General features: G+C 48.9%; 1 protein-coding gene across 3 annotated transcripts in view; it reads right to left on the bottom strand.

Moving 5' to 3' along the window:
* malt3 (MALT paracaspase 3) overlaps positions 1-25,191 on the bottom strand; it is a 178,608-nt gene that overhangs the window by 140,550 nt on the left and 12,867 nt on the right. For 2 of the 3 annotated variants that reach the window (XM_072493082.1, XM_072493081.1), the window contains exon 2: positions 1,969-2,090. In XM_072493082.1, coding sequence (XP_072349183.1) covers positions 1,969-2,090 — 122 coding nt within the window. Of the gene's footprint in view, positions 1-1,968; positions 2,091-25,191 lie in introns of those variants that run through there. The other variant, XM_072493083.1, reaches the window with a different exon arrangement.

Below are 25,191 nucleotides of genomic sequence, written 5' to 3' on the forward strand. Positions count from 1 at the left end.
TAGGGATTAAACCCTGGCAGCCGTCTGCCCTCTTAAATATAAAAGGATCTTGCGCCACTATTCAAGCAATAATGGGGGAGGGAGGAGAGAGTCCCCGGCTGTATCCTGGCTCACATTATCCATCCATTTTCACCCAAAATGATAAAAGCTCCTGTCATTTTATTACAACACTGTATGTGGGATCCTGCTGTGCACGGAGGGGCTGCGGCGTTTCCCACCTTTCAGCTTCATTGGCTGTAACCTGCTTTTGGGAATTGCTAAGGGAGTGAATGGCTAAGTGAATGGACTAGGGTCTGGCAGATGGAATACAATGTTGACAAATGTGAGGTTATCCATTTTGGTAGGAATAACAGCAAAAGGGATTATTATTTAAATGATGAAATATTAAAACATGCTGCTGTGCAGAGAGACCTGGGTGTGCTAGTGCACGAGTCGCAAAAAGTTGGTTTACAGGTGCAACAGGTGATTAAGAAGGCAAATGGAATTTTGTCCTTCATTGCTAGAGGGATGGAGTTTAAGACTAGGGAGGTTATGCTGCAATTGTATAGGGTGTTAGTGAGGCCACACCTGGAGTAGTGTGTTCAGTTTTGGTCTCCTTACTTGAGAAAGGACGTACTGGCACTGGAGGGAGTGCAGAGGAGAATCACTAGGTTAATCCCAGAGCTCAAGGGGTTGGATTACGAGGAGAGTTTGAGTAGACTGGGACTGTACTCGTTGGAGTTTAGAAGGATGCGGGGGAATCTTATAGAAACCTATAAAATTATGAAGGGAATAGATAGGATAGATGCGGGCAGGTTGTTTCCACTGGCAGGTGAAGAACTAGGGGGCATAGCCTCAAAATAAGGGGAAGTAGATTTAGGACTGAGTTTAGGAGGAACTTCTTCACCCAAAGGATTGTGATTCTATGGAATTCCTTGCCCAGTGAAGCAGTAGAGGCTCCTTCATTAAATGTTTTTAAGATAAAGATAGATAGTTTTTTGAAGAATAAAGGGATTAAGGGTTATGGTGTTCGGGCCGGAAAGTGGAGCTGAGTCCACAAAAGATCAGCCATGATCTCATTGAATGGCGGAGCAGGCTCGAGGGGCCAGGTGGCCTACTCCTGCTCCTAGTTCTTATGTTCTTACGAACGGGACTTTATAAAACGCAAGTCTTCGAAGGCAGAAAGCGCTTCATTGACTGTGAACCTCCAATATCCTTTGGAGGATATTTTCTATCTAATTTGTTCAGGCGACGTGGCTGGACCAGATGTTATTGCCCTTGATGGTGGTGGTGAGCTGCCTTCTTGAGGCGCTGGAGCCCATGTGGTGTAGGTGCACCCACAGTGCTGTTAGGGAGGGTGTTCCAGGATTTTGAACCAGCGACGGTGAGGGAACGGACGATATATTCCCAAGTCAGGATGATGTGTCGGCTTGATACAAAAAGACAAACTCTCCTCTATTCTACTTTAACTTGGTGGGGATTATTGTTCCCATCAACATTCCCCTTCAATACAGATTGTATTAAATTGGAGTTTATATTGGGATAACGGCCCATTCGGATAACAACCCTGACTGAGCATGTCCAAACCCCGGTGAGGATTGGATTTGGGATACAGATGGGTTGTTCCGCCAGGCAGCGATGAGAGTTTTAAAATAAATTTAGAGTATCCAATTCTTTTTTCCCCAATTAAGGGGCAATTTAGCGTGGCCAATCCACCTACCCGGCACATCTTTGGGCTGTTGGGGTGAGGCCCACGCAAACACGGGGAGAATGGGTAAACTCCACACGGACAGTGACCCGGGGGCTGGGATCGAACCCGAGCCCTCGTCGGCGTGAGGCAGCAGTGCTAACCACTGCGCCACCGTGCCTTCCCTGAGAGCTTCATCTTTGAAGCACAGCCACAAAAAAAAAGAGGGAGTCCTTTGATTCAGTCAAGATGCAAATCTTAAAAGTCAGGCCAGTGTATACCGGCCCAACAATGCTGCTTACCTCCTGCTGGCCTTCAAACCACTGGTAGTGCAGAGGGGTAGGTCCCATGGCAGCACAGTGAAGGGTAACAGGACACCCAGCTGGGACTGAGGCACACTCCGGCTGCTTCGTGATCACGATGTCTGCAGGGCAAGACACAGCTCGTTAAAACGGGAAACATTTTACTGCGACGCGCACAAAAACTAATCACCTGCGGCCTTCAAACTGGAGATGTCACCAGAGGCTCCCTCTTACCAGTTAGCGGAAACCAATCAACATCGGGTTAGAGAATGTAACACTTTATAAGAATGAGCTATTGAGTCCTCATAACAATCTTGAGGGGCAATTTTAACCTGGGTGTCTGCCTGTGCGGAATTCTCCCCGTGTCTGCGTGGGTTTCCTCCGGGTGCTCCAGTTTCCTCCCACAAGTCCCCAAAGACGTGCTTGTTAGGTGAATTGGACAGTCTGAATTCTCCCTCTGTGTACCCAAACAGGTGCCGGAATATGGCGACTAGGGGCCTTTCACAGGAACATCATTGCAGTGTTAATGTAAGCCTACTTGTGACACTAATAGAGATTATTATTATAATAATAGCACCAGCTTCACACCCAGTCAGATTTTAGCATTGGACGGAATAAGAATTCAGTTGATCCTGTTGGCGAATTCACTTAAAGTTGTCCTCGGAACATTCCAGCTCGGAAACAAGCTTCATCACGTCTGCAGGACGCTTTCCTCCACCTCATCTCAACTCACTTGGCACTGCTGTTTCTGCCTCGTCTTCTTAGGTGGTCCCTCGGATGACTTTCCCCCACTCTGGGGTTTGTGAGCCCCGAGGGGACTGAAAGGTCCAGCCCTGGGTCCACACACTCGGCCACAGGTGGGGCAGGCAGTGTTTCCGGCGTGAGGGTGGGTGGGGTGCTGAGAGTTTGGGCCACTGGCACCTTGGCCGCCATCTGGGCCTGTCGGCGACATTCAAAACGGTTCACCCTCGTTGCGGGGTGCTCCTTCTCGGGTTCGGGCCATCTCGAGCAAGAGATTCCCCCAGGTCGGTGGGGACGATGCATTTTTTATAGGGAGGCTTTGAGGACGTTTTGGAAACGTTTCGAGGAAGTCCCCCCTGCCCTCGTGGCAACCGCTTGTCGTGACAAAGCTTAACAGAGCTTGCTTTGGGAGTGGGAGTATTGTGTCAAGCACGTGGACGATGCGTCACCGCCCAATGTAGCTGATTAACCGTGACCTGCGCCTCGATACTGGGACTGTTGGTCTGGGACAGGACAATGGTGTGCCTGTCCTGCCAGTGAATATGCAGGATTTTGTGGAGGTATTGCTGGTGATGTGAACGGACTCTGCTGCATGTCTCCTGACGCAGATAGGACGGCAAATAGTACTGCAGCACTTGTAAAACACGAGCTTGGTGCGAGATTTGAGGACTTTGCCATCAAATACTCATCCTCAAACTGGAACTCGCGGGCACACTGGAGGTGATGTTGAGTTTCATCATTGTCTGCCGACACGGAGGGGAGGCCCCCGCGCTATGAGAAGTGTTCCACGTTTTCCAATGGTTTGCCATGTATCTTGACGGTCTGGGGGGGGGGGGGGTGGTGCGGGGAGACAGTGTTGCACAGTGAGGGCTAGCTTACACCAGGAATGTCCCCTTTTTAAAAAAAAGCTACTTCAAGTTCTTTTAGGCAAAGTTCAGCACTGTGCTTCTGAAATTGCTTGAGGCAGAGAATTGGCGTACAGACATGCAAACATCAACGCACATCGGCAGAAAACAATGGTGCGGCATGGTAGCACAGTGGTTAGCACTGCTGCCTCACAGCGCTAGGGACCCGTGTTCGATTCCGGCCTTGGGTCACTGTCTGCGCGGAGTCTGCACGTCCTCCCCGTGTCTGCGTGGGTTTCCTCCGGGTACTCCGGTTTCCTCCCACAATCCAAAGATGTGCAGGTGAGGTGGGGTCACGACCATAGAGTGGGGGAAGTGAGCCTGGGTAGGGTGCTCTTTCAGAGGGTCGGTGCTGATTCGATGGGCCAAATGGCCTCCTTCTACGCCGCAGGGTGTCTATCTTTCTATGAAAATGAGGGGAGGGGATAAAATAAAGACAACGCAAATCAAACCTTGCCCCAATTAAAAGATGTCAAGAAGAAAAATGGAACAGAACAGAACGGAGACCATCCTGCAAAAATAATCCATTGGCTACGAAACACCGGAACATCCCAAGAATAATATGACTGTTCAGGGTCTTGCAAGGAGATTTTCTCAAATGTTCCCCCACCTCCCCCCAATAGCACAGCACTCTGATTTTCTGTTACCCCTCAACAGGGTCTTTCTCTACCCCCAGAATGTAACGAGAACAGTGATTTGCTCCAGAGGCCTCTTCTCCTCTCGGTGCCATGCTCTAAGAGGGCAATGCAGCTATGAAGTTCCATTGGACTCGTCCGTGATTTAAAATTTTTAAAAAAAGTTTTGAGTACCCAATCCACCTACCCTGCACATCTTTGGGTTGTGGGGGTGAAACCCACGCAGACACGGGGAGAATGTGCAAACTCCACACGGACAGTGACCCGGAGCCGGGATCGAACCTGAGACCTCGACGCCTTGAGGCAGCAGTGTTAACCCCTGCACCACCGGGCCCTAAGACTGGTCCATCCTTACGCTTGGCAAAGTACGACCATGGTTTGCCGTTGTCTTCTGTAGTATGGCTAACCAAGAAACTGTCTCGCATTTATTGATTGCCATTCAATCTGTGTATTGGAAAAAACCTCCAGGCTGGTAATCAATGCGTTTGGCTACATAATGAACACACCATCCTTGGCTATCAAGAGGCTACCCACCGCACCAGAAGATCTTCCCACCACGCCACATACTACACACCTAAACAACTGTCAAACGTTACGTTAGTGCCTTTTCCGTCCTATTGGGCATGACTCCAAGTGTTTGCTGACTGCCCCACCCACGACCCTCCAATCTTGTTGGGATGGTACAACCTCTTCCGTGGCTACGTTTGGGGCCAAGTGTCCCTGGGGAGGGAGCATGAGGTATCCATGGGCATCCTCCAGACCTTCCATACGTTGGGCACCGCAGGGTTTGGGGCGCCTTACAGATCCCGTTATTCACATTTTGGTTTAATGACTAGATTTCTGATTTGCTTTTTCTTTTAAAGTAGTTTCCCTTTGAGGGACTGTCCCTTTAATTTGTCCCTCAGTTCATTTGATTTCGTTTATTTAGTTCTTTATGTTAAACAAAATAGTGGTTTCATATGGCCTTTTATTCCACTGCTGTTTGTGGGCATGTTGAGTGGTGCTTTTAATTTATAATAATCTTTATTGTCACAAGTAGGCTTACATTAACACTGCAATGAAGTTTCTGTGAAAAGCCCCTAGTCGCCACATTCCGGCGCCTGTTCGGGTACACAGAGGGAGAATTCAGAATGTCCAATTCACCCAAACAAGCACGTCTTTCGGGGCTTGTGGGGAAAAAAACCGGAGCACCCGGAGGAAACCCACGCAGACACGGGGAGAACGTGCAGACTCCGCACAGTGACCCAAGCCGGGAATCGAACCTGGGTCCCTGCCGCTATGACCAAACAGTGCTAACCATTGCGCTACCGTCACAACATTACAAAAAGAATCCAGTAGGCGTGATCTCCCGAGGACACTAAAATTGCATCGAAAATCTACGTTTTCCTTCTTCATCCCTTGGAGAAGGTTTTGGTGAAATTTGATCAATAGATGCGAAAGTTGCTACATACATGTAACTCTCTTTCTGTCATTCATAGCCCAAACATTCTGCTGTGGGAGCAAGGGTTCTGAGAGGAGAACAGTGATGTTCTGCATCTTGACGGGAGGAAGTTTTGCCGTAACACAGAATTGGCGCATCGTGCGGTAGCCCGCAGCCGACGCCACTCGTGACCTCTAAACGATCGTGCCCGGACCAGACGGCATTCACGAGGGCGCACAGGTGTGCTGTGGACTCCCGTCTGAGTGGACCCCTGCTCGGACGGAATTCCACATTGGCCCCAAACCCCAAAATCCTCCTTTGGGAGCTTGAACGCCCACAACCCTGGCTGCGGAAATGCCCCCTGTAAGGGCTGCTGCACGCCTCTTACCTCCTTGCCCTCGCCCGTACAAGAACAGGACTTGGCGTGCCTTGTGGCCGTCCGGCAGCGGAGGTCCCCGCTGGAGGTCCCTCGTTTGCACCGGTTCACAGACTCCCAAGTTGCCTGTCTTTTTTGCGGCCTTGTGGAGTCCGTGGACCGCGCCTACGTTAAATGTTTTAGGCTGCACCCGCTTTTTAGTTGCTTAACAAACCTTTGATTAAAGTTTTATTTGCACTTTGGTCCCGTGCTCCTGGCCTCCAGGCACACTGGGGGTGGAAGGCGGAGGACCTCCTCGTGAATCTGCTCCTGGCGAAACAGGTCCAGGCAGTGGGTGAACGAGGGGATCGTCCAACTGGACTGTCTTCCCCTCGTCCGTGGCTTCATTCACGGCCGGGTCCATGGGCAGCCTTCCATGCCCAGTGGTCTGGGGTGTTTCATCGACCCCCTTAATCACATTATAATTTGATGTTCTCGTGTTTCATTTGCTCTTTGTTTCTATTTGGGCAGCGCCCCTTTAAGGAGCAGATCCCTTTGATTTATCCCTCAATTTAATTTAATTTGATTTAGTGTTCACTACCCGCTGAGAGAAGAAATTCCTCCCCAGCTCTGTCTCAAATGGGTGACCTCCTTACTCTGAGATTCTGCCCTCTGGTCCTAGACAGCACGGTAGCACAGTTACTTCACAGCTCCAGGGTCCCAGGTTCGATTCCGGCTTGGGTCACTGTCTGTGCGGAGTCTGCACGTTCTCCCCATGTCTGCGTGGGTTTCCTCCGGGTGCTCCGGTTTCCTCCCACAGTCCAAAGACGTGCAGGTTAGGTGGATTGGCCGCGCTAAATTGCTCTTAGTGTCCAAAAGGGTTAGGTGGGGTTACTGGGTTACGGGGATAGGGTGGAGGTGTGGGCTTGGGTGGGGTGCTCTTTCCAAGGGCCAGTGCAGACTTGATGGGCTGAATGGCACTGTAAAGTCTATGATTCTCCCACAAGGGGAAACAGCCTCTCAGCATCGACCCTGTCAAGCCCCCCCGAAAATCCGACATGTCTCAATAAGGCCGTCTCTCATTCTTCTAAACTCCCGTGAGCACAGACCCGACCTACTCAACCTCTCCTCATAAGAAAATCCCTCCATACTCGGGATCAACCGAGTGAACCTTCTCTGGACTGCCTCCAACGCCAGAGTATCTTTCCTTAGCTACGGGGAACAAAACTGTTCACAGTATTCCAGGTGTGGCCTAACTAATGCTTGTTTCAGGAGGACTTCCCTCTATCCCCTCTGAAACAAAGGCCAACATTCCATTTGCACTGCGCCAGGCGTTTCACTGTAACACAGCATAACGCACTGTAATATTCCGTGGTGCGATTGTAACACGCCGTAACATGCCATATCACGGTGTTACACGGCATAAGACGATTGCAACACAGCTGTTACAAGGCCATACTGATCAGGTGGAGCCACGTTGAGTAAAATGCGCAAAAAAGGTTTTGACTTGGGGACCGTTTCTTTCAGTTCCTGATTCTGACGCCTGTGCTAATATTTCTGGAAGGTAGAGAAAGCCCAGTTCTCCAATTGACTTATTTAAAGAGACTGGTTCGAAGTCGCACTTCCAACAAAGGGCCACTTTTGTGAAAACAGGAAAAGCCGCAAGTTTCACAGAGGATGTGTGGAGAAACTGGAGGCAGCAGCAGGTGCCACGGAAATGAATTGAGAGAGCGCGGCACGTGGGCGGCCATTGCTGAGAGGCTGTAGGGGGAGGGGGGGGGGGGGGTCACTTTGTTACTTTCCACATCTCCTTTGCCCCCATCCTTCCCTGAAACCATTTGGGGTATTATTTCCACCCGAGCAGTGAGCGGCCTGGCGGAATAGGTCAGCAGACCACCCTCTTCCCCCCTTCCCAAAGTGCCGCACACCCTCCAGGACCGGGATTCGGGAATGATTACTTCAATCCAGGTGGTCAATTGGTCCAGGGGTCAGGTGACCCAACATTCCCCTTTTGTGGAGCTCGGTATCACCAAACTGTGCGTTTCTCCAGCAAATTATCAGGACTCCTTTCGGAACTGATAGCCAGAGAATCCCTACAGTGCAGAAGGAGGCCATTCGGCCCATCAGCTCTGCACTGATCCTCTGAAAGAGCCCCCTATCTAGGCCCACTCCCCCTACCCTAACCTGCACATCTTTGGACTGTGGGAGGAAACCGGAGCACCCGGAGGAAACCCACGCAGACACGGGGAGGGGGTGCAGACTCCGCACAGGCAGTGACCCAAGCCGGGAATCGAACCTGGGACCCTGGCGCAGTGAGGAAGCCGTGCTAAGCACTGGTGCAACTGCCGGGTGACCACGGCATTCCGGGTTTCACTAAATATTCTGCTGTCCTGATAGTTTTCTTCAAATTGATCAAAAGGCTCTTAGCTCCCCAGATCCTCCAACCCGCTCCTGGTGTTCCATCTGCTGTCAGCAAATACTAAAAAAGGGCCAGGCTAAATTGCCCTTAGTGACCAAAAAAAGATTAGGAGGGGTTATTGGGTTACGGGGATAGGGTGGAAGTGAGGGATTAAGTAGTTCGGTGCAGACTCGATGGGCCGAATGGCCTCCTTCTGCACTGTATGTTCTATGTTCTAAACTACTTGAGGCTCTGAATGGAGAACAGAATCTCCGCACACTGAGATACATTTAAAATCCAGCTACCGGCTGAAAAACGACAATTGTTAGAATCCAGCATGTGAACGAAAATAGATGGAGATTGGTTTTCCCATTGTAAAGCGAAGGTGGAGGATTCTGGGATCTGCTGACACGATGTTTCGGAACATGAGGCAGAAATGTCATTGTGACAAAAGTATTTGGCTTGTAACTGCTGTCTTCAATACCTGGGTATCTCAATTGTGTTGAGAATTGTGTTGCCAACCCTAACTGGACATACTCGAGGGGAAGACGTTCTGCTGCCCACCTCCCCCTAACCCAGGATTCCTTCCATTGGTTGTCCAACAGGGGGCAGCACAGTGGTTAGCACTGCTGCCTCACAGCGCCAGGGACCCAGGTTCAATTCCGGCCTTGGGTGACTGTCTGTGGAGTTTGTACCGCTCCATCGCGGGGTTACTGGAATAGGGCAGGAGGAGAGGGCCTAGGTAGGGCACTCTTTCGGAGGATCGGTGCGTACTCGATGGGCCGAATGGCCTCCTGCTGCACTGTCGGGATTCTATGTGCATCATCACAGAGTCCGGCCTTCCCAAGGCTTTTCCACCCGCGTCCCTGTTTTGACTCCTGAAAATCTGGTCACCCTAAGCAACAGAGGACGGGTTTTCAATGTTAGAGCGCTCGCAAAGTACCACAAGTCTTTCTCACAGGGGCTGGCCAGTGAGCTGGGTTTGCGGGCCGCAACGTGTTTGCAACGAAGCAGGTGACTGAACCCCGGTCATAGCGAAAGGGAGAAGTGGCAGAGCGCGGCAGCTGGCATCTCCGCTGGCAGAGAGAGCATCATTGGCACAGAGCTAGTCGGAGGTCACCAGCCCGCTTTCACACCGGGCGGGTGGGAGAGGGATCAACCTCGCATCGAAGGGGAGGGGGTTAATCATTGGACACTTGGAACGAGATTTTGGGGGAGGGTTAGGCCCAGTGCATGTGGACGAATAGAAAATGGTGGGCATCACGCATCTGGTGCTCTAAATCTACTCAGGCTGTGTTTGGGGCCTGTAACCCCTGGCTGCCTCAACCTCAAGGTCACTCCTTAAGTTATCGCCCTCACGCTGCCAAGCTAAGTAGCCCCTCGGACTGTTCCTCTCCAAAATATCAGCCTTCATTTTTCAAAAGGATCCCTGGCTTGGCGTGTGTCTTCTGTCAATGAGGTCATTTCTGTAACGGAGCTAATTCGTACACAGCAAGATCCCACAAACAGCAGCGAATAAATGACTGCACCTCTGGTACGGGAGACCCTGCTGAGGTTAAAGACTCAGCTGGTTCTTCATCAAAGGCGGGGACGCTGCTGCTGAGGCAGGCGGTCAGACATATTTTAGGCGCCTCACGTCAATACATCGTTGCAAAAATCTATTACCCCTTCAAGTAAAGGTGCTTTTCCCCCACTCCCAAGTCTGGTAAACATTTACTTTGAACTTGTACAAATTTCTCTTTCTCCAGCCCAGTGTATTCTAGATGTCAGATTCTGGGTTTTCAATCAGTTTACACCGTAACTTTCGCCTCGCTAGGCCGAAGCCTTCTCTTTCCTAATAATTCAATCCCCTTCACACCCGGGATCATTCTCATTGCCCTTTCTCTGCACCCACTCCAAGTTATCCACCTTCCAAGGTGCTGCCAACCTGCACAACCTCAATCCTTTTGAAGGTCACAGAACCCGAGAAACCATTTTCGGGGCCGAGCAGGGTTACCAACCGAGGGCTACGTGCTCAGAGGGCTCTGCAGGCGTGAGGGACGTGAACCCACGACCTTCTGACTCTGAGGCGCTGGTAGCTTTCCACTCCCTGCATAGGGAGAGCTTAAAGACAAAGGAAGTTGGAGGTAGAAGGAGCAGGTTACACACATTCCAATTCCCTCCACGTCGACATTCCACTAGAATTCTGAATTAGTAAAACGTAAAGTCGACAGAGTCTCAGAATCACAGATTTGTTACAGCGCACATGGAGGCCATTCGGCCCATCGCGTCTGCACCGGCTCTCCAAACAAAGCAGCCCGCTTGATCGTTCCTCCTTCCACAAACCTCCACCACCGACGAACAGTGGCAGCCGCGTGTAGCATCTACAAGATGCAGCAACTCACCAAGTTTCTCAGAGAACGCCTTCAGAACCCACGACCACTACCATCTAGAACGACAAGAGCACCTAGGAACCTCATCACCTGGAGGTTCCCCTCCAAGTCACTCACCATTCTGACTTGGGAAATATATCGGCCGCTCCTTCACTGTCGCTGCGTCAAAATCCTGGAACTCCTTCGCTAACAGCACAGTGGGTGTACCTACAACTCAAGGACTGCAGCGGCTCAAGAAGGCAGCTCACCCCCACCTTCTGAAGGGCAGCTAGGCATGGACAATAAATGCTGGGCTAACCACATCACGTAAATTAATTACGAAAAATTAGTGCCTTTTCCCCAGACCTCTGCACCTTGTTTCTGTTCAAATAAACATCTAACGCCCTCTTGAACGCCTCGATTGAACCTGCCTCCACCACACTTCCAGGCCGTGCATTTCAGACCCTGACCACTCGCTGGGTGAAAATCTGTGCCCGTCTCGTTCTTGACCCTTTCCCGAGTGGGGGCACTTTCTCCCCGTGTACTTTATCCAGCCGCCTCATGATGTTGGACATCTCTATCCTCTTCTCCACATTGAACCATAGAATTCCTACATTTGAAAGGGGCAACACAGGTGGAGAAGGTAGTCAAGAAGGCATACGGCATGCTTGCCTTCATTGGCCGGGGCATTGAGTATAAGAATTGGCAAGTCATGTTGCAGCTGTATAGAACCTTAGTTAGGCCACACTTGGAGTACAGTGTTCAATTCTGGTCGCCACACTACCAGAAGGATGTGGAGGCTTTAGAGAGGGTGCAGAAGAGATTTACCAGAATGTTGCCTGGTATGGAGGGCATAAGCTATGAGGAGCGATTGAATAAACTCGGTTTGTTCTCACTGGAACGAAGGAGGTTGAGGGGCGACCTGATAGAGGTATACAAAATTATGAGGGGCATAGACAGAGTGGATAGTCAGAGGCTTTTCCCCAGGGTAGAGGGGTCAATTACTAGGGGGCATAGGTTTAAGGTGAGAGGGGCAAAGTTTAGAGTAGATGTACGAGGCAAGTTTTTTACGCAGAGGGTAGTGGGTGCCTGGAACTCACTACCGGAGGAGGTAGTGGAAGCAGGGACGATAGGGGCATTCAAGGGGCATCTTGACAAATATATGAATAGGATGGGAATAGAAAGATACGGACCCAGGAAGTGTAGAAGATTGTAGTTTAGTCGGGCAGCATGGTCGGCACGGGCTTGGAGGGCCGAAGGGCCTGTTCCTGTGCTGTACATTTCTTTGTTCTTTGTACAGAAAGGGCCATTCGGCCCATCGAGTGATCACCGACACTCTGAAAGAACACTCTACCTCGGCCCACTCCCCCGCCCAATCCATGTAACCCCACCTAACCCGCACATCTTTGGACTGTGGGAGGAAACCGGAGCACCAGGAGGAAACCCACGCACACACGGGGAGGATGTGCAGACTCCGCACAGACAGTCACCCAAGGCCGGAATTGAACCCGGGTCCATGGTGCTGTGAGGCAGCCGTGCCTCTCCAAGTAGAACAGTACCTACCTCTCCAATCTGCCGTCATAACTGAATTTTCCAATTCCTGGAACCATTCTTGTGAACCTCTTCTGCGCTCTCTCCAACGTATTCACATCCTTCCAGACAGTTGAAATACTGCTTACACGCAATCCCAGATTTCGCTATTAATGGCTCAGTTGGCAGCAGCCTTAGAAGGCTGTGCTTAGAAGGTGCAAGTCCCACGTCAGAGACTGGAGCAGAAAAATCTGTGCTTGAAAGTCCCATTGCAGCACTGAGGGAGTGCTGCACTGTCAAACGCGTCATCCTTCAGGTGAAACACACAAAGGCCAATCTGCCCTCTTCAGGGGATGTACGAGACGTTTTGTCATTATTTTGAAGAACAAAAACAATGACTCTATTTCAAAAAAACCTCATTAACTAGTCAGAGCTTAACATGCTGGAGTCATGAAAGACTATAAATAGAAGTATTTTGGTCTTCAGTATCTCGTGCTCCTTACCTGTCCTCTCTCTGGATTGCAGGGTTAGGTTTTTTTTAAACCTTTCCTCCCAGCTCATCCTCCTTACACCCCGAATCTGTTCGGGTGCCCCCTTCCTCTTGCACCTTTCTCAAGGGATTGGGTGCCTGAGCATCTTTCTTGTTTTGCTGAAACAGGAAGATGACTGTTCAACGAGCAAAGGTTCACTGCCGTGCAGCTGAAAAATAAGCCCCGTAACATCCTGTGTGCTCGCATTCACAAATTCTCATATGAGTCACCCAGTGACCTAGAGAGAACCTCCTGATCCTCCAGGATGGAGAAGTAAATGCAAACAGTGTAACCACATCCGTGTCTTTTTTGACAGGCCCATTGGGTTCAGACCGAACCTTGGAAAAGTCCCTAGATTTCCAGTGCTTTGGCATACTATGCAAATTCGTTGGCTACGTTACAACAGGGATTACACTTTAACCAACTATGGTGGTGCCCTGAGATTAGCGCACTGTAAAAATGGACGTCTTTTTTTTTTGTCAGCCATTTTGAACAGAAGTAACATATCCCAGGATGCATCTTGGGTATTCTAGCTCTCTCTCTCTCTTATATATATGTTCAGACATATATAAAAGTGGGCAAATACTCTGGACTGATTCGAGTTTGGGTTCAAGCATCTCAATCTTTTTTCAAATTCATTTACGGGATGTGGACGTCGCTGGTTGGGCCAGCATTTATTGCCCATCCCTAATTGCCCTTGGGAAGGTGGTGGTGAGCTGCCTTCTCGAACCGCTGCAGTCCCCGAGGTGTAGGTACACCCACAGTGCTGTTAGGGAGAGATTGCCAGGATTTTTCCCCAGCGACAGTGAAGACACGGCCGATATGTTTCCAAGTCAGGATGGTGAGTGGCTCGGGAGGGGAAATCACCAGATGGTTCTTGTCCTTCTAGATAGTAGTGGTAGGGGATTTGGAAGGTGCTGCCGAAGGAAATTTGGTGAGTTACTGCAGTGCATCTGCCACTGTTCATCGGTGGTGGAGGGATTGCAGATTTGTGGAAGGGGGGAGCAATCAAGCGGGCTGCTTTATCGTGGGTGGTGTCGAGCGTCTTGTTGTTGAAGCTGCACTCATCCAGGCAAGAGGAGAGTATTCCATTACACTCTTGACTTGTGCCTTGTGGATGGCGAACAGGCTTTGGAAGGTCAGGAGGTGAGTTACTCTCCGCAGGATTCCTCGTCTTTGACCTGCTCTGGCTAGTCCAGTCCTGATAAAAATCCTGGAACTCCCTCCCTCACAGCACGATGGCTGTACCTGAACCACACGGACTGCAGCGATTCAAGGAGGACGTCTTGTGTCTGGGGGAGGAAATACGTTATCGCCCGGGGTACAGGTCACTCTGGCAGATACCCACCGATTGTCCTTCCCACTGAAACCTTCATTTTGTCTCACTATTTCATTCACCACGCTGCTTTTATGTACCATCGCCCATGCCCCCGAACGTTAGTTTGTGACGTTACACAGCATCCACAGTTTCTGCCAGTGTTAAACTCCTCCCCACATACTTCACCGAACGCCCCAGGTGCACCCTCGCATCACTTTCTCCATTTTGTACTGAACTAACATCCTCCAGTATTCTCGCTCCATGTGCTGTGAAGAATACGCACGCAAATTAGCCCACGCCTGAAGGGGCTGCTTTAGCACACTGGGCTAAATCGCTGGCTTTCAAGGCAGGCCAGCAGCACGGTTCAATTCCCGTACCAGCCTCCCCGAACAGGCGGCGGAATGTGGCGACTAGGGGCTTTTCACAGTAACTTCATTTGAAGCCTACTTGTGACAATAAGCGATTTTCATTTCATTTCATTCACGGAGGCTGGTTTAGCTCAGTGGGCTAGACAGCTGGTTTGTGATGCAGAACAAGGCCAGCAGCGCGCGTTCAATTCCCGTGCCAGCTGAGAATTCTGAATTCTCCGGGTTCAATTCCCGTACCAGCTGAGAATTCTGAATTCTCCCTCGGTGTACCTGAACAGGCGCCGGAATGTGGCGACTAGGGGCTTTTCACAGTAACTTCATTGCAGTGTTAATTCAAGCTTATTATTATTAACTGAGACCAGGTATCAGGCTCTGCTTTATTCCAATTTTCAATCCTGTTGCAAACCATAAGACCCGCTGGAGCAGAAGTAGGCCATTCGGCCCACCAAGTCTGCTCCGCCATTCAACGAGACCATGACTGATCTGATCTGATAATCCTCGAGTCCACTTTCCAGCCTTATCCCCATTACCCTTGATTCCCTCACTGATTAAAAATCTACCTCAGCCTTGAACATACTTAATGACCCAGCCTCCACGATAAAGAATTGCACAGATTCCCTCCCCTCTGAGAGAAGAAATTCCTCCTCATCGCTGTCTTAAATGAGCGACCTCTTACTCTGAGATTCTGCCCTCTGATCCTAGACTCTCCCACAAGAGGGAACAACCTCTCAGCATCGACCCTGTCAAACCCCCTGAGAATCCGATGTCTCAATAAGGTCGCCTCCCTTTCTTCTAAACTCCAATGAGTGCAGGCCCGACCTACTCAACCTCTCCTCATAAGAAAATCCTTCTATACCCGGTGTCAACCTACTGCACCTTTTCTGGACTGCCTCACATGTGTCCTTAGACAATGAAAGTCTTCCGTGTTTTCCTCCCAAGGGTTTCAGCTGTGGGTGCAGCTCCCAAATCCTGGATGTCCAGGACGTGCCACATTCCCGTCGACTCAACATTTAAAGCCCCTTAGATTGTTAATTAAAATATATATATATGTCCCCTTAAATCCCAAAGCAATTCATAGTCTGGTGACAGAAAAAGGTATTGGAGGTGTGATGCTGGTTCTGTTTAATACACAGATTAACCTTTATTGGGAGGCTGTGGAAGACTCTTGGTGGGTTACCAAGCCCCAGGCTGGTGATTCTGCTCAAAATTCAGTCGTGATGAGGCGGCAGACAACACCACTAACCCCCAGAGAAAAGGTGAAAGCGGCTACGTAAGGCCTTCGAGACGTCCCAGTGGCTCACCAGAGAATCAAACCAAGTGGTGCAATATTTAAAGCTTGCCACATAAGAGTGTGCATGTTTCAGATTGATGAAACTCGGCTGAGTAAGAACTTCCGAATGGGAAAGAATTACACAGCAGAGAGAATGTAAAGATTGAAAGCAAACCAGTCAAACATTAAGAGCCTCGATATAATGAAAGTGAAACTGGGCAAAATATTATTTTAATCCGGTTCTTATAACGGCAATCAAACTAAACAGGCAATATTAGAAAGGCTGGCTGCTCTTGCAATGAAATGAAATGAAAAGAAAATTGCTTATTGTCACGAGTAGGCTTCAAACGAAGTTACTGTGAAAAGCCCCTCGTCGCCACATTCCGGCGCCTGTTCGGGGAGGCTGGTACGGGAATTGAACCATGCTGCTGGCCTGCCTTGGTCTGCTTTCAAAGCCAGCGATTTAGCCCAGTGTGCTAAACCAGCCCCAGAACTCTTGAAATTCATTGGGCTTCAACTTCTCCGGGGGGGGCAATCAGAGATGAATTGCCACGCCTTTTCTACTTAAAAAAAAATACTCAAAATGTTTCCAGTCCTTTCTCGCCTTACATTCACAGTCAGGCCAGACGTGAACGTTGCTTCCCTGTGAAGAACTTCAGAGGTGGACACGAGGAGGCTTCGCCTCCCCCCCCCCTTTCTTTTAACCGTAGGTTTGTCAGGTAAGTGCTGAGAATTTGGGAGGGGGGGGGGGGGTGTGAGGGGGAAACGACAATGGGAGAGGGGGTGTCGGTCGGCCTGTCAGGAAGGGGCGGGCGGAATCATGCAGTCGGGGTATCGACATGCGGGGGGGGGGGGGGAATGGAGAGTTTTGGGGTTACAATTGGTCACATTCGGAACTGACCATAAAAGATTGTGTATCAACCTGTCAATCCTTCCAACACACACTGATGGCAGGCGGTAAGAATGGGAAAGATGATGGAAAGAATGTTGGGGCATCGCCCATCACTACCCAGAGCCCCGCACTACAACATGTCTAAAGCGCATGTTGCTATAGCAACTCAGACTCACTGAGCGAACTGAAACGCAACCACTATCACCCTTCAATACAGAAAGCAGAAGCAGTGCCTACGATTAGAAAAAGCACAGAGATGCCAGTATTGAGTTTCATCCAACTTTACACAGTGGTGTAAATGCCTTTCTCTGCAAGTGGAGTCTCTGTTGATGGGAGCAGAAATGCGGGGCGGGGTTTCTCCCGCCATGTCAGATTTCTGGTTCGGCACGCCGTCGGGATTCTCCGTTTCTCCGGCTGGTCAATGGGGTTTCCCACTGTGGGGTAGCCCCACGCCGTCGGGAAACCCCCTGGGGGGCTGCCGGTAAAATGGAGCATCCCGACGGCAGAGATTCAGCCTCAGAGATCTGGGCACCACAGGAAGTACGGTCAACTGATTTTAATGACATAGAATATTTATCGACTGTGGTACCCTCAATAATGATGCTTAGAGATTAAACTGTAAAGAAGGCTTTATTAGACTAATAACTATGCTACAGCTATGGATGAGAGCTGACTGCTACACAGACCATGAGGCAGGCCTTTATGTGTGGCTCCCAGATGGGCGGAGCCAGAGGCGGAGTCCCCAGGGTTCCAAGCCCGGTCTTAAAGGGGACATCACCTTACATGATGATAAGGCAGTAACTGTTCATCACATCGACAGACGCAGGTCATTTGGCCTCATTGGTCCCAGGGACAGTTACTAGAAGCTGGGGCAGAATCCGGGCTCAACATCAGGACTAGGCCTGAACTCAAACACTGGACCTACTACTAGGGAATGGGCCTGAACCTGGGGCCTACCACGCCAATTGCTTCTCTCAGGTCGACCCTGTCAACTAAACCTTCTATTCCTTTCTCCTTCCGTGTACCTATCTAGATTCCCCTTAACTGCATCTGTATAATTTATTTCAACTACACCAAGTGGCAGCGAGCCCCCATCCTCTAGGTAACCAAGTTTCTCCTCAATTTCCTACTGGATTTCTGAATAGAAGACAGTCGTCAATAAGTTCATAAGGTGTAGGAGCAGAATTAGGCCATTCGGCCCATCGAGTCTGCTTCGCCATTCGATCATGGCTGATCTCATCCTGGCCTTGACTCCACCGTCCTGCCCATTCTCCATAACCCTTCAACCCAGTACCAATTAAAAATCTGTCCAACTCATCCTTAAATGTACTCTTGCCCCAGCATCCACCGTACTCTGGGGTAGCGAATTCCACAGGTGATTGATATTATCTTATCCTTATGGCCCCTTCTCCAGCATTTCCTGATTGTTCCATCCCCTCAGTTCTGGTCATCATCCTTCTACGTCTTTTTTGTACCTTTCCCAGTGACTCTCTACCCTGTTTATCAGAAAGGAACCTGAACATCGCTCAGGACGAGTGCGGTCGAACCAAGATTTTGCGGAAATTGAACATAACCTCTCGGCTTTTCAAAGCTAACGACCTCAAACCAGGTACGCCGAGACGCTAACCTTCCTTTGATGCCAGAGGCTGCAGAGAGTCATTCAATGATGCATCCACAAAGCATCCACTCATCAATATTCCGTTCAATAAATCTCACTTCCTGTCCAAAACGTTACCCCACGTCTCCGGTGTAGCTTTCGTGTCAATAATTTATTGTTTGACGTCGCTACATCAATTAGTTTTGTCACCCATCTTCTTCAGGTAGCGGACAGGGTCTGTATAAAAGTTACAGCGGACCCGAGAAGGCGATTCAAAGGTTGGTTTATTCTTAACTAAAAGGCCGCAACGTAGCGCGCAACACATACGTCCTAGCCTGGACAACCGATCACACCGGTCCCAAGTCGGGCCGGCTTTCAAGGTCTGATTTCATGAGTTCCAGCTGACGGGCTCCCATCCAGCAACCTATTTCACGGGACCCACAGGGGGACGAATCAGGGCTTCCCAGTGGGTCATGTGAGGATAATTACAGTATAATTGCAGCTTCTAGGTGAATCAGGGGAGGGTGATTCCATTGTCCGTCCCCCACGCCCACTTCAAAACTCTTGCCAGCTACATGAGAAACATGACTTTCATTCGCTGAAACGTGTAATGAATCATAGAATCGACAGTGCAGAAGGAGGCCATTCGGCCCGTCGAGTCTGCACCGGCTCTTGGAAAGAGCACCCTACCCAAGGTCCACACCTCCACCCTATCCCCATAACCCAGTAACCCCACCCAACACTAAGGGCAATTTTGGACACTAAGGGCAACTTATCATGGCCAATCCACCTAACCTGCACATCTTTGGACTGTGGGAGGAAACCGGAGCACCTGGAGGAAACCCACGCAGACACGGGGAGGATGTGCAGACTCCGCACAGACTGTGACCCAAGCCGGATTCGAACCTGGGACCCTGGAGCTGTGAAGCAATTGTGCTAGCCACAATGCTACCGTGCTGCCCGTAGTGTGAAGGGAAATGTACTCGGACATATTCATCCAGCCACTGGTCTGTATATTCCCTAATGGTACTAACAGGTACCCGTCTCCCTCCTCTAATGTTTGCTGCTTTCATATTTACAAGCAAAATGGGCCTCAAAGTCTCTAGAGCGGGAAGAGAGAGGGAGAGAGAGAGAAAATCCTGTTGGGATCCCCTTTCCAATATTTGCTCTGATGAATTCTACTGACAGATGAGCACTTTAAACCATGGCTGAGCCTCGTACACATAGTCTTGGGTCTAGTGGGGAACGGCTGTGGCCAATTTGGACTTGCACCCCTGCAAGTGCCCCCTCTACAGGACAGGAGGAGAAATGAAATGGTAGTGACTTCCAAAGATTCACCACCCTCTGTGTGAAGAAATTCCTCCTCACCTCAGTCCCAAATGGGCTGCCACTTATCAGTGACCAATCCAATGGGAGTCCAGGGTTCCCAATGCACTCTTAGGGAATGATACCTGGAGGAGGAGGATGTTAGATGGTTTAACTCCCCTGTTCTCATAAGACAACATATCATCTGTATTACACCGAGCGACACCGTAGCAAATTGCCTTTAAAAAAAGGAAGTGATTTTCTAAACTAAACTTACTGAACATACAATGTTATTAAAGTTTTTTGCCTTTCCTTCCAATCGACACTGTAAAAAATGGTATACACACACAAATTATACATATGTATAACTCACATATGCAAAGTTGCCTACACACAAAGGCATACATACACACTTTGCGTGCAAGAATAATAGACACAAAGGTACACACACACACACAGGTAATTATAGACCAGTGAGCCTGATGTCAGTGGTAGGGAAGCTGCTGGAGAAGATACTGAGGGATAGGATCTATTCCCATTTTGGAAGAAAATGGGCTTATCAGTGATAGGCAACATGGTTTTGTGCAGGGAAGGTCATGTCTTACCAACTTAATAGAATTCTTTGAGGAAGTGACGAAGTTGATTGATGAGGGAAGGGCTGTAGATGTCATATACATGGACTTCAGTAAGGTATTTGATAAGGTTCCCCATGGTAGGCTGATGGAGAAAGTGAAGTCGCATGGGGTCCAGGGTGTACTCGCTAGATGGATAAAGAACTGGCTGGGCAACAGGAGACAGAGAGTAGTGGTGGAGGTGAGTTTCTCAAAATGGAGAAAGGTGACTAGTGGTGTTCCACAGGGATCCGTGCTCGGACCACTGTTGTTTGTGATATACATAAATGATCTGGACGAAGGTATAGGTGGTCTGATTAGCAAGTTTGCAGATGACACTAAGATTGGTGGAGTTGCAGATAGCGAGGAGGACTGTCAGAGAATACAGCAAAATACAGATAGATTGGAGAGTTGGGCAGAGAAATGGCAGATGGAGTTCAATCCAGGCAAATGCGAGGTGATGCATTTTGGAAGATTCAATTCAAGAGCGGACTATACGGTCAATGGAAGAGTCCTGGGGAAAATTGATGTACAGAGAGATCTGGGAGTTCAGGTCCATTGTACCCTGAAGGTGGCAACGCAGGTCGATAGAGTGGTCAAGAAGGCATACAGCATGCTTGCCTTCATCAGACGGGGTATTGAGTACAAGAGTTGGCAGGTCATGTTACAGTTGTATAGGACTTTGGTTAGGCCACATTTGGAATACGGTGTACAGTTCTGGTCGCCCCATTACCAGAAGGATGTGGATGCTTTAGAGAGGGTGCAGAGGAGGTTCACCAGGATGTTGCCTGGTATGGAGGGCGCTAGCTATGAAGAGAGGTTGAGTAGATTAGGATTATTATCATTAGATGGGCGGAGGTTGAGGGGGGGACCTCATTGAGGTCTACAAAATCACAAGAGGTATAGACAGGGTGGATAGCAAGAAGCTTTTTCCCCAGAGTGCGGGACACAATTACTAGGGGTCACAAGTTCAAGGTGAGAGGGGAAAAGTTTAAGGGAGATATGCGTGGAAAGTTCTTTACGCAGAGGGTGGTGGGTGCCTGGAACGCATTGCCGGCGGAGGTGGTAGAGGTGGGCATGATAGCGTCATTTAAGATGTATCTAGACAGATACATGAATGGGCGGGGAGCAGAGGGATATAGATCCTTAGAAAATAGGAGACAGTTTTAGATCGAGGATCTGGATCGGCGCAGGCTTGGAGGGCCGAAGGGCCTGTTTCTGTGCAGTAATTTTTCTTTGTTCTTGTTCACGCGTGCGCACGCACACACACGTGCGCATGCACACGTATACACATGCACACAGATGTGCACATACCCACACACTTGCACATACCCACACACGTGCGCATGCACATGTACCCACACGTGAGCATGCACCCACACACATGCGCACATATACACACGTGCGCACATACTGTAATTGAACATATGGAAAGATGTGTCATTTGAAACATGGAAGTCTGGCAATACCTGATTTAGGAAACATGAGAGAATATAGGGAAAAATCCCTCAAAGGGTTAACAGCAGCTGCAGGAGAGGATTGTAAAATGCAGATAGCCTTAGTCAAGCAGGCTTAGCAAACAAAACAAGCAGGTCTTTCAAGACACAATCAGTTAATTTTAGTATACAGCTAAAAGCAATGTTTTGCACCTCCTTTTGAAGTTAGGTAAGCAGATGAAAAAGAATGGATGAGGTTCAGCTGAATTAGGTGACAAATGTTTAAATGTGAGGCAAGTCTTTTAAACTCACCACCAATTGAATCTTTAGTATAAAGCTAAAAGCAATATTTCACACCTTCATGGAAGTTAAGTAAGCAGTTGGAAAAGAATGGACGAGGTTCAGTTGAATTAGGTGACAAATATAAAGGTGTGAAGTTCTGCTGATATCAGATAAATTAAAGAAAGCTGGAGACAACGTGTCTACGAGAACACAAATTAGACCCAAATCAAAGTCAAAATTATGAGCTGGGGACACAATTTGATAATAATGAAACTATAGAAATGACAGGAACCAAAAGTCACATCCCTTTGAAATTAAAGCCTTTTTGAACATCACAAAGGAAACAATGTAATCAGAGACCTATGAGATGAGGTCATGCTCAAAATGAATACATAGTCGTGTTAGAAAAAATTAGATTAAAGGTACCTTTTACAATCCAAGTGAAATAAAAGTTACATTACAATAAAGTCATAAAAACTTAATAACTGTTCGAAAAATATATAAACCCTGAGAAAGGGGACGGTAGGGAGAGAAGCAGAGAAGGAACAAGAGAAGCTAGCAGAGTCAGCTCAGAGCTCAGAGTCAGCTTACAGTCAGCTCGGTCATGGGAAAGGGACAGAGCAAAGCAGCCGAGCCAAAACAGCTAATACATCTGCGAAAGACCAAAAACTAAAGAAGAGAGAGAGAGCCAGCTCTTACAGCTCGATACATGGGAAAGATAGAGTATAGCAACCGAGCAGAACAGCAAATGCATCTGAGGAAGACCAAAAGCTAAAGTAGAGTGATTGTCAAGGTGGGCCTGAAGGTCTCTTCAACCAACCAGGAGAATTCAGAAGCAAGATCTTTTTACTTTTCTGTAAAGACAGTGATTGCATCTTTTAAAAGAAAAAATATAGTAATCGAATAACTTTAAAAGTTTTAACCTGAAACGGTGGTTATTACAAAGCCTACTTTACTTACTTAGCAACGCAGGACCCAGGGTATCGATGCTACTATGTGGTAAGTAGATAAAATTCTTCTGTGAAGGTATGGGTTATACTGGGGGATAACTTGAAAACATAGTTTGACCTGAATAGCACCCACCTAAGCCTGCACAGGAGTCAGGGAGTGAGAATCCCTGTTGACCATTTAAAATGTCAGCCCTTTTTGGTATAGGGGGTATTCTAAGAATAGCAGTGAGATTTTAACTTCAACACACACACACACGTGCATGCACACACACATGATTAATATGTTCTCTCAAGGCAGACATTTTAAATTTTGCTACTTGTTGAAGTCATAGAATCCTTACAGTGCAGAAGGAGGCCATTTGACCCAACGACACTGCGCCTACCCTTCGAAAGAGCACTCTACCCATGTCCACTCCTCCATCCACCTCACCCTATCCCTGTAGCCCCATCACCTAACCTGCACATCCCTGGACACTAAGGGGCAATTTAGCACGGCCAATCCACCTAACCCGCATATCTTTGGACTGCGGGAGGAAATCGGAGCACCCGGAGGAAACCCACGCAGACACGGGGAGGATGTGCAGACTCCGCACAGACAGTGACGCAAGGCCGGAATTGAACCTGGGTCCCTGGCGCTGTGAGGCAGCAGCGCTAACCACTGTGCTGTTCTTGTCAGAGTCTCCCTTCAAACCCAGAAGGTGACAAGAATGTCACCGATGTTGCAAGACATTTCCTAACTGTTTTCTTCACACGTGGTATGTTAACCTTGAACTGATTCATCACCCTCCTCGTTCTCTGTTGTTTTTGTCCTTTTTATCTCCACTGAACAGGTTGAACAGCTTTTCAGTGCCAAGTGTTATACAGCTTGTAATTAAAACAAATTGTTTATGAGATGTGGGTGTCACTGGCAATGGGCATCATTTGCTGCCCGTCCCCGATTGCCCTGGAGAAGTTGGCGGTAAGCCGGAGTCTTGAACCGCTGTCGTCCATGCGGTGTAGGTACACCCACTGTGCTGTTAGGGTGGGAGTTCCATGATTTTGACTCAAATGATGGATGAAGTAATGCTGATATATTTCCAAGTCAGGATAACGTGTGACTTTCCAGGAGAACTTGCAAACCAATTCTCATCATCTTGGACCATTTTACATTCAAAGAGTTAGGGCTGGTGACGTTAGTTGGATTAGCTCCGACAAGTGGGAAGGAACCAGGAAGGTTTAAGCGGCTGAATCTCTGAAGCACGGTGGGCTGGCGATGTTTGAAGTAGAAGCTAACAACTCCATCAAACTGTCTTGGCTCTGTAACTCCTACAAGCGTCTAAGATATCTTGGCAACTCACCCTGCTCAAACAATTGTAAACTCATACATGTCCTGCGGGGTTGTTCACAGTCAGAGGTGTCACTATGCGTTATTCTGCTGTTACGGTGCGCCTGCATGTAAATCTGAATGACTGCCTTAAGGCCAGTCCCAACTCGTCACACCCCAAGATAACTGCATGCCAACTTCTCCGGTGGTCATCAAGGGTGTAGAATCCCTACAGTGCAGAAGGAGGCTATTCGGCTCATCGAGTCTGCACCTGCCCTTGGAAAGAGCACCCTCCTTTAGCTCACACCTCCCCCCTATCCCCGTAACCCGGTAACGCCACCCAACCTTTTTTGGACTCGATGGGGCAATTTAACGTGGCCAATCAACCTAACCAGCACATCTTTGCGCTGTGGACAGAGACACGCAGGCACGGGGAGAGTGTGCAAACTCCACACAGACAGTCACCCGAGGTCGGAACTGAACTCGGATCTCTGGAGCTGTGAGGCAGCAGTGCTAACCACTGTGCCACCGTGCCACCCATAATCTACCCGAAATCCCATGCACTTTAATTTTACATAGTACCCTGTGATGCGAGACCACGTTGAAAGCCTTCTGAAAGTCTAAATAAACCACATCCACCGGTTCTCCCTGGTCAACTCTACTAGTAACAGTGGTCCCAGTAGATTTGTCAAGCGTGATTTCCCTGTCGTAAATACACGATTGTAGTTCTGAACGGATTCAAAACATGAGGGGTGGAATTTGAGTTGGAATCCACATGGGATAAGTTGGAGACGAAGACAATCGCTGAGGAAGGAAATTTGGCTGTGAAAGCGAGTATTAATAGAATTTACAGTGCAGAAGGAGGCCATTCGGCCCATCGAGTCTGCACCGGCTCTTGGAAAGAGCACCCTACTTAACTTAAGTGTTTTGGTAAACACTTTGTCAAAACACCAGGAGGGAAATGGAAAGCAAAGAAGGTGGACAGGGCAAAACAGACAAACGGAAAGCTTAATAGAATCATCATTG

This window comes from Scyliorhinus torazame, chromosome 30, assembly GCF_047496885.1.
Source record: "Scyliorhinus torazame isolate Kashiwa2021f chromosome 30, sScyTor2.1, whole genome shotgun sequence".
In the NCBI taxonomy this organism is placed as follows: domain Eukaryota; kingdom Metazoa; phylum Chordata; class Chondrichthyes; order Carcharhiniformes; family Scyliorhinidae; genus Scyliorhinus; species Scyliorhinus torazame.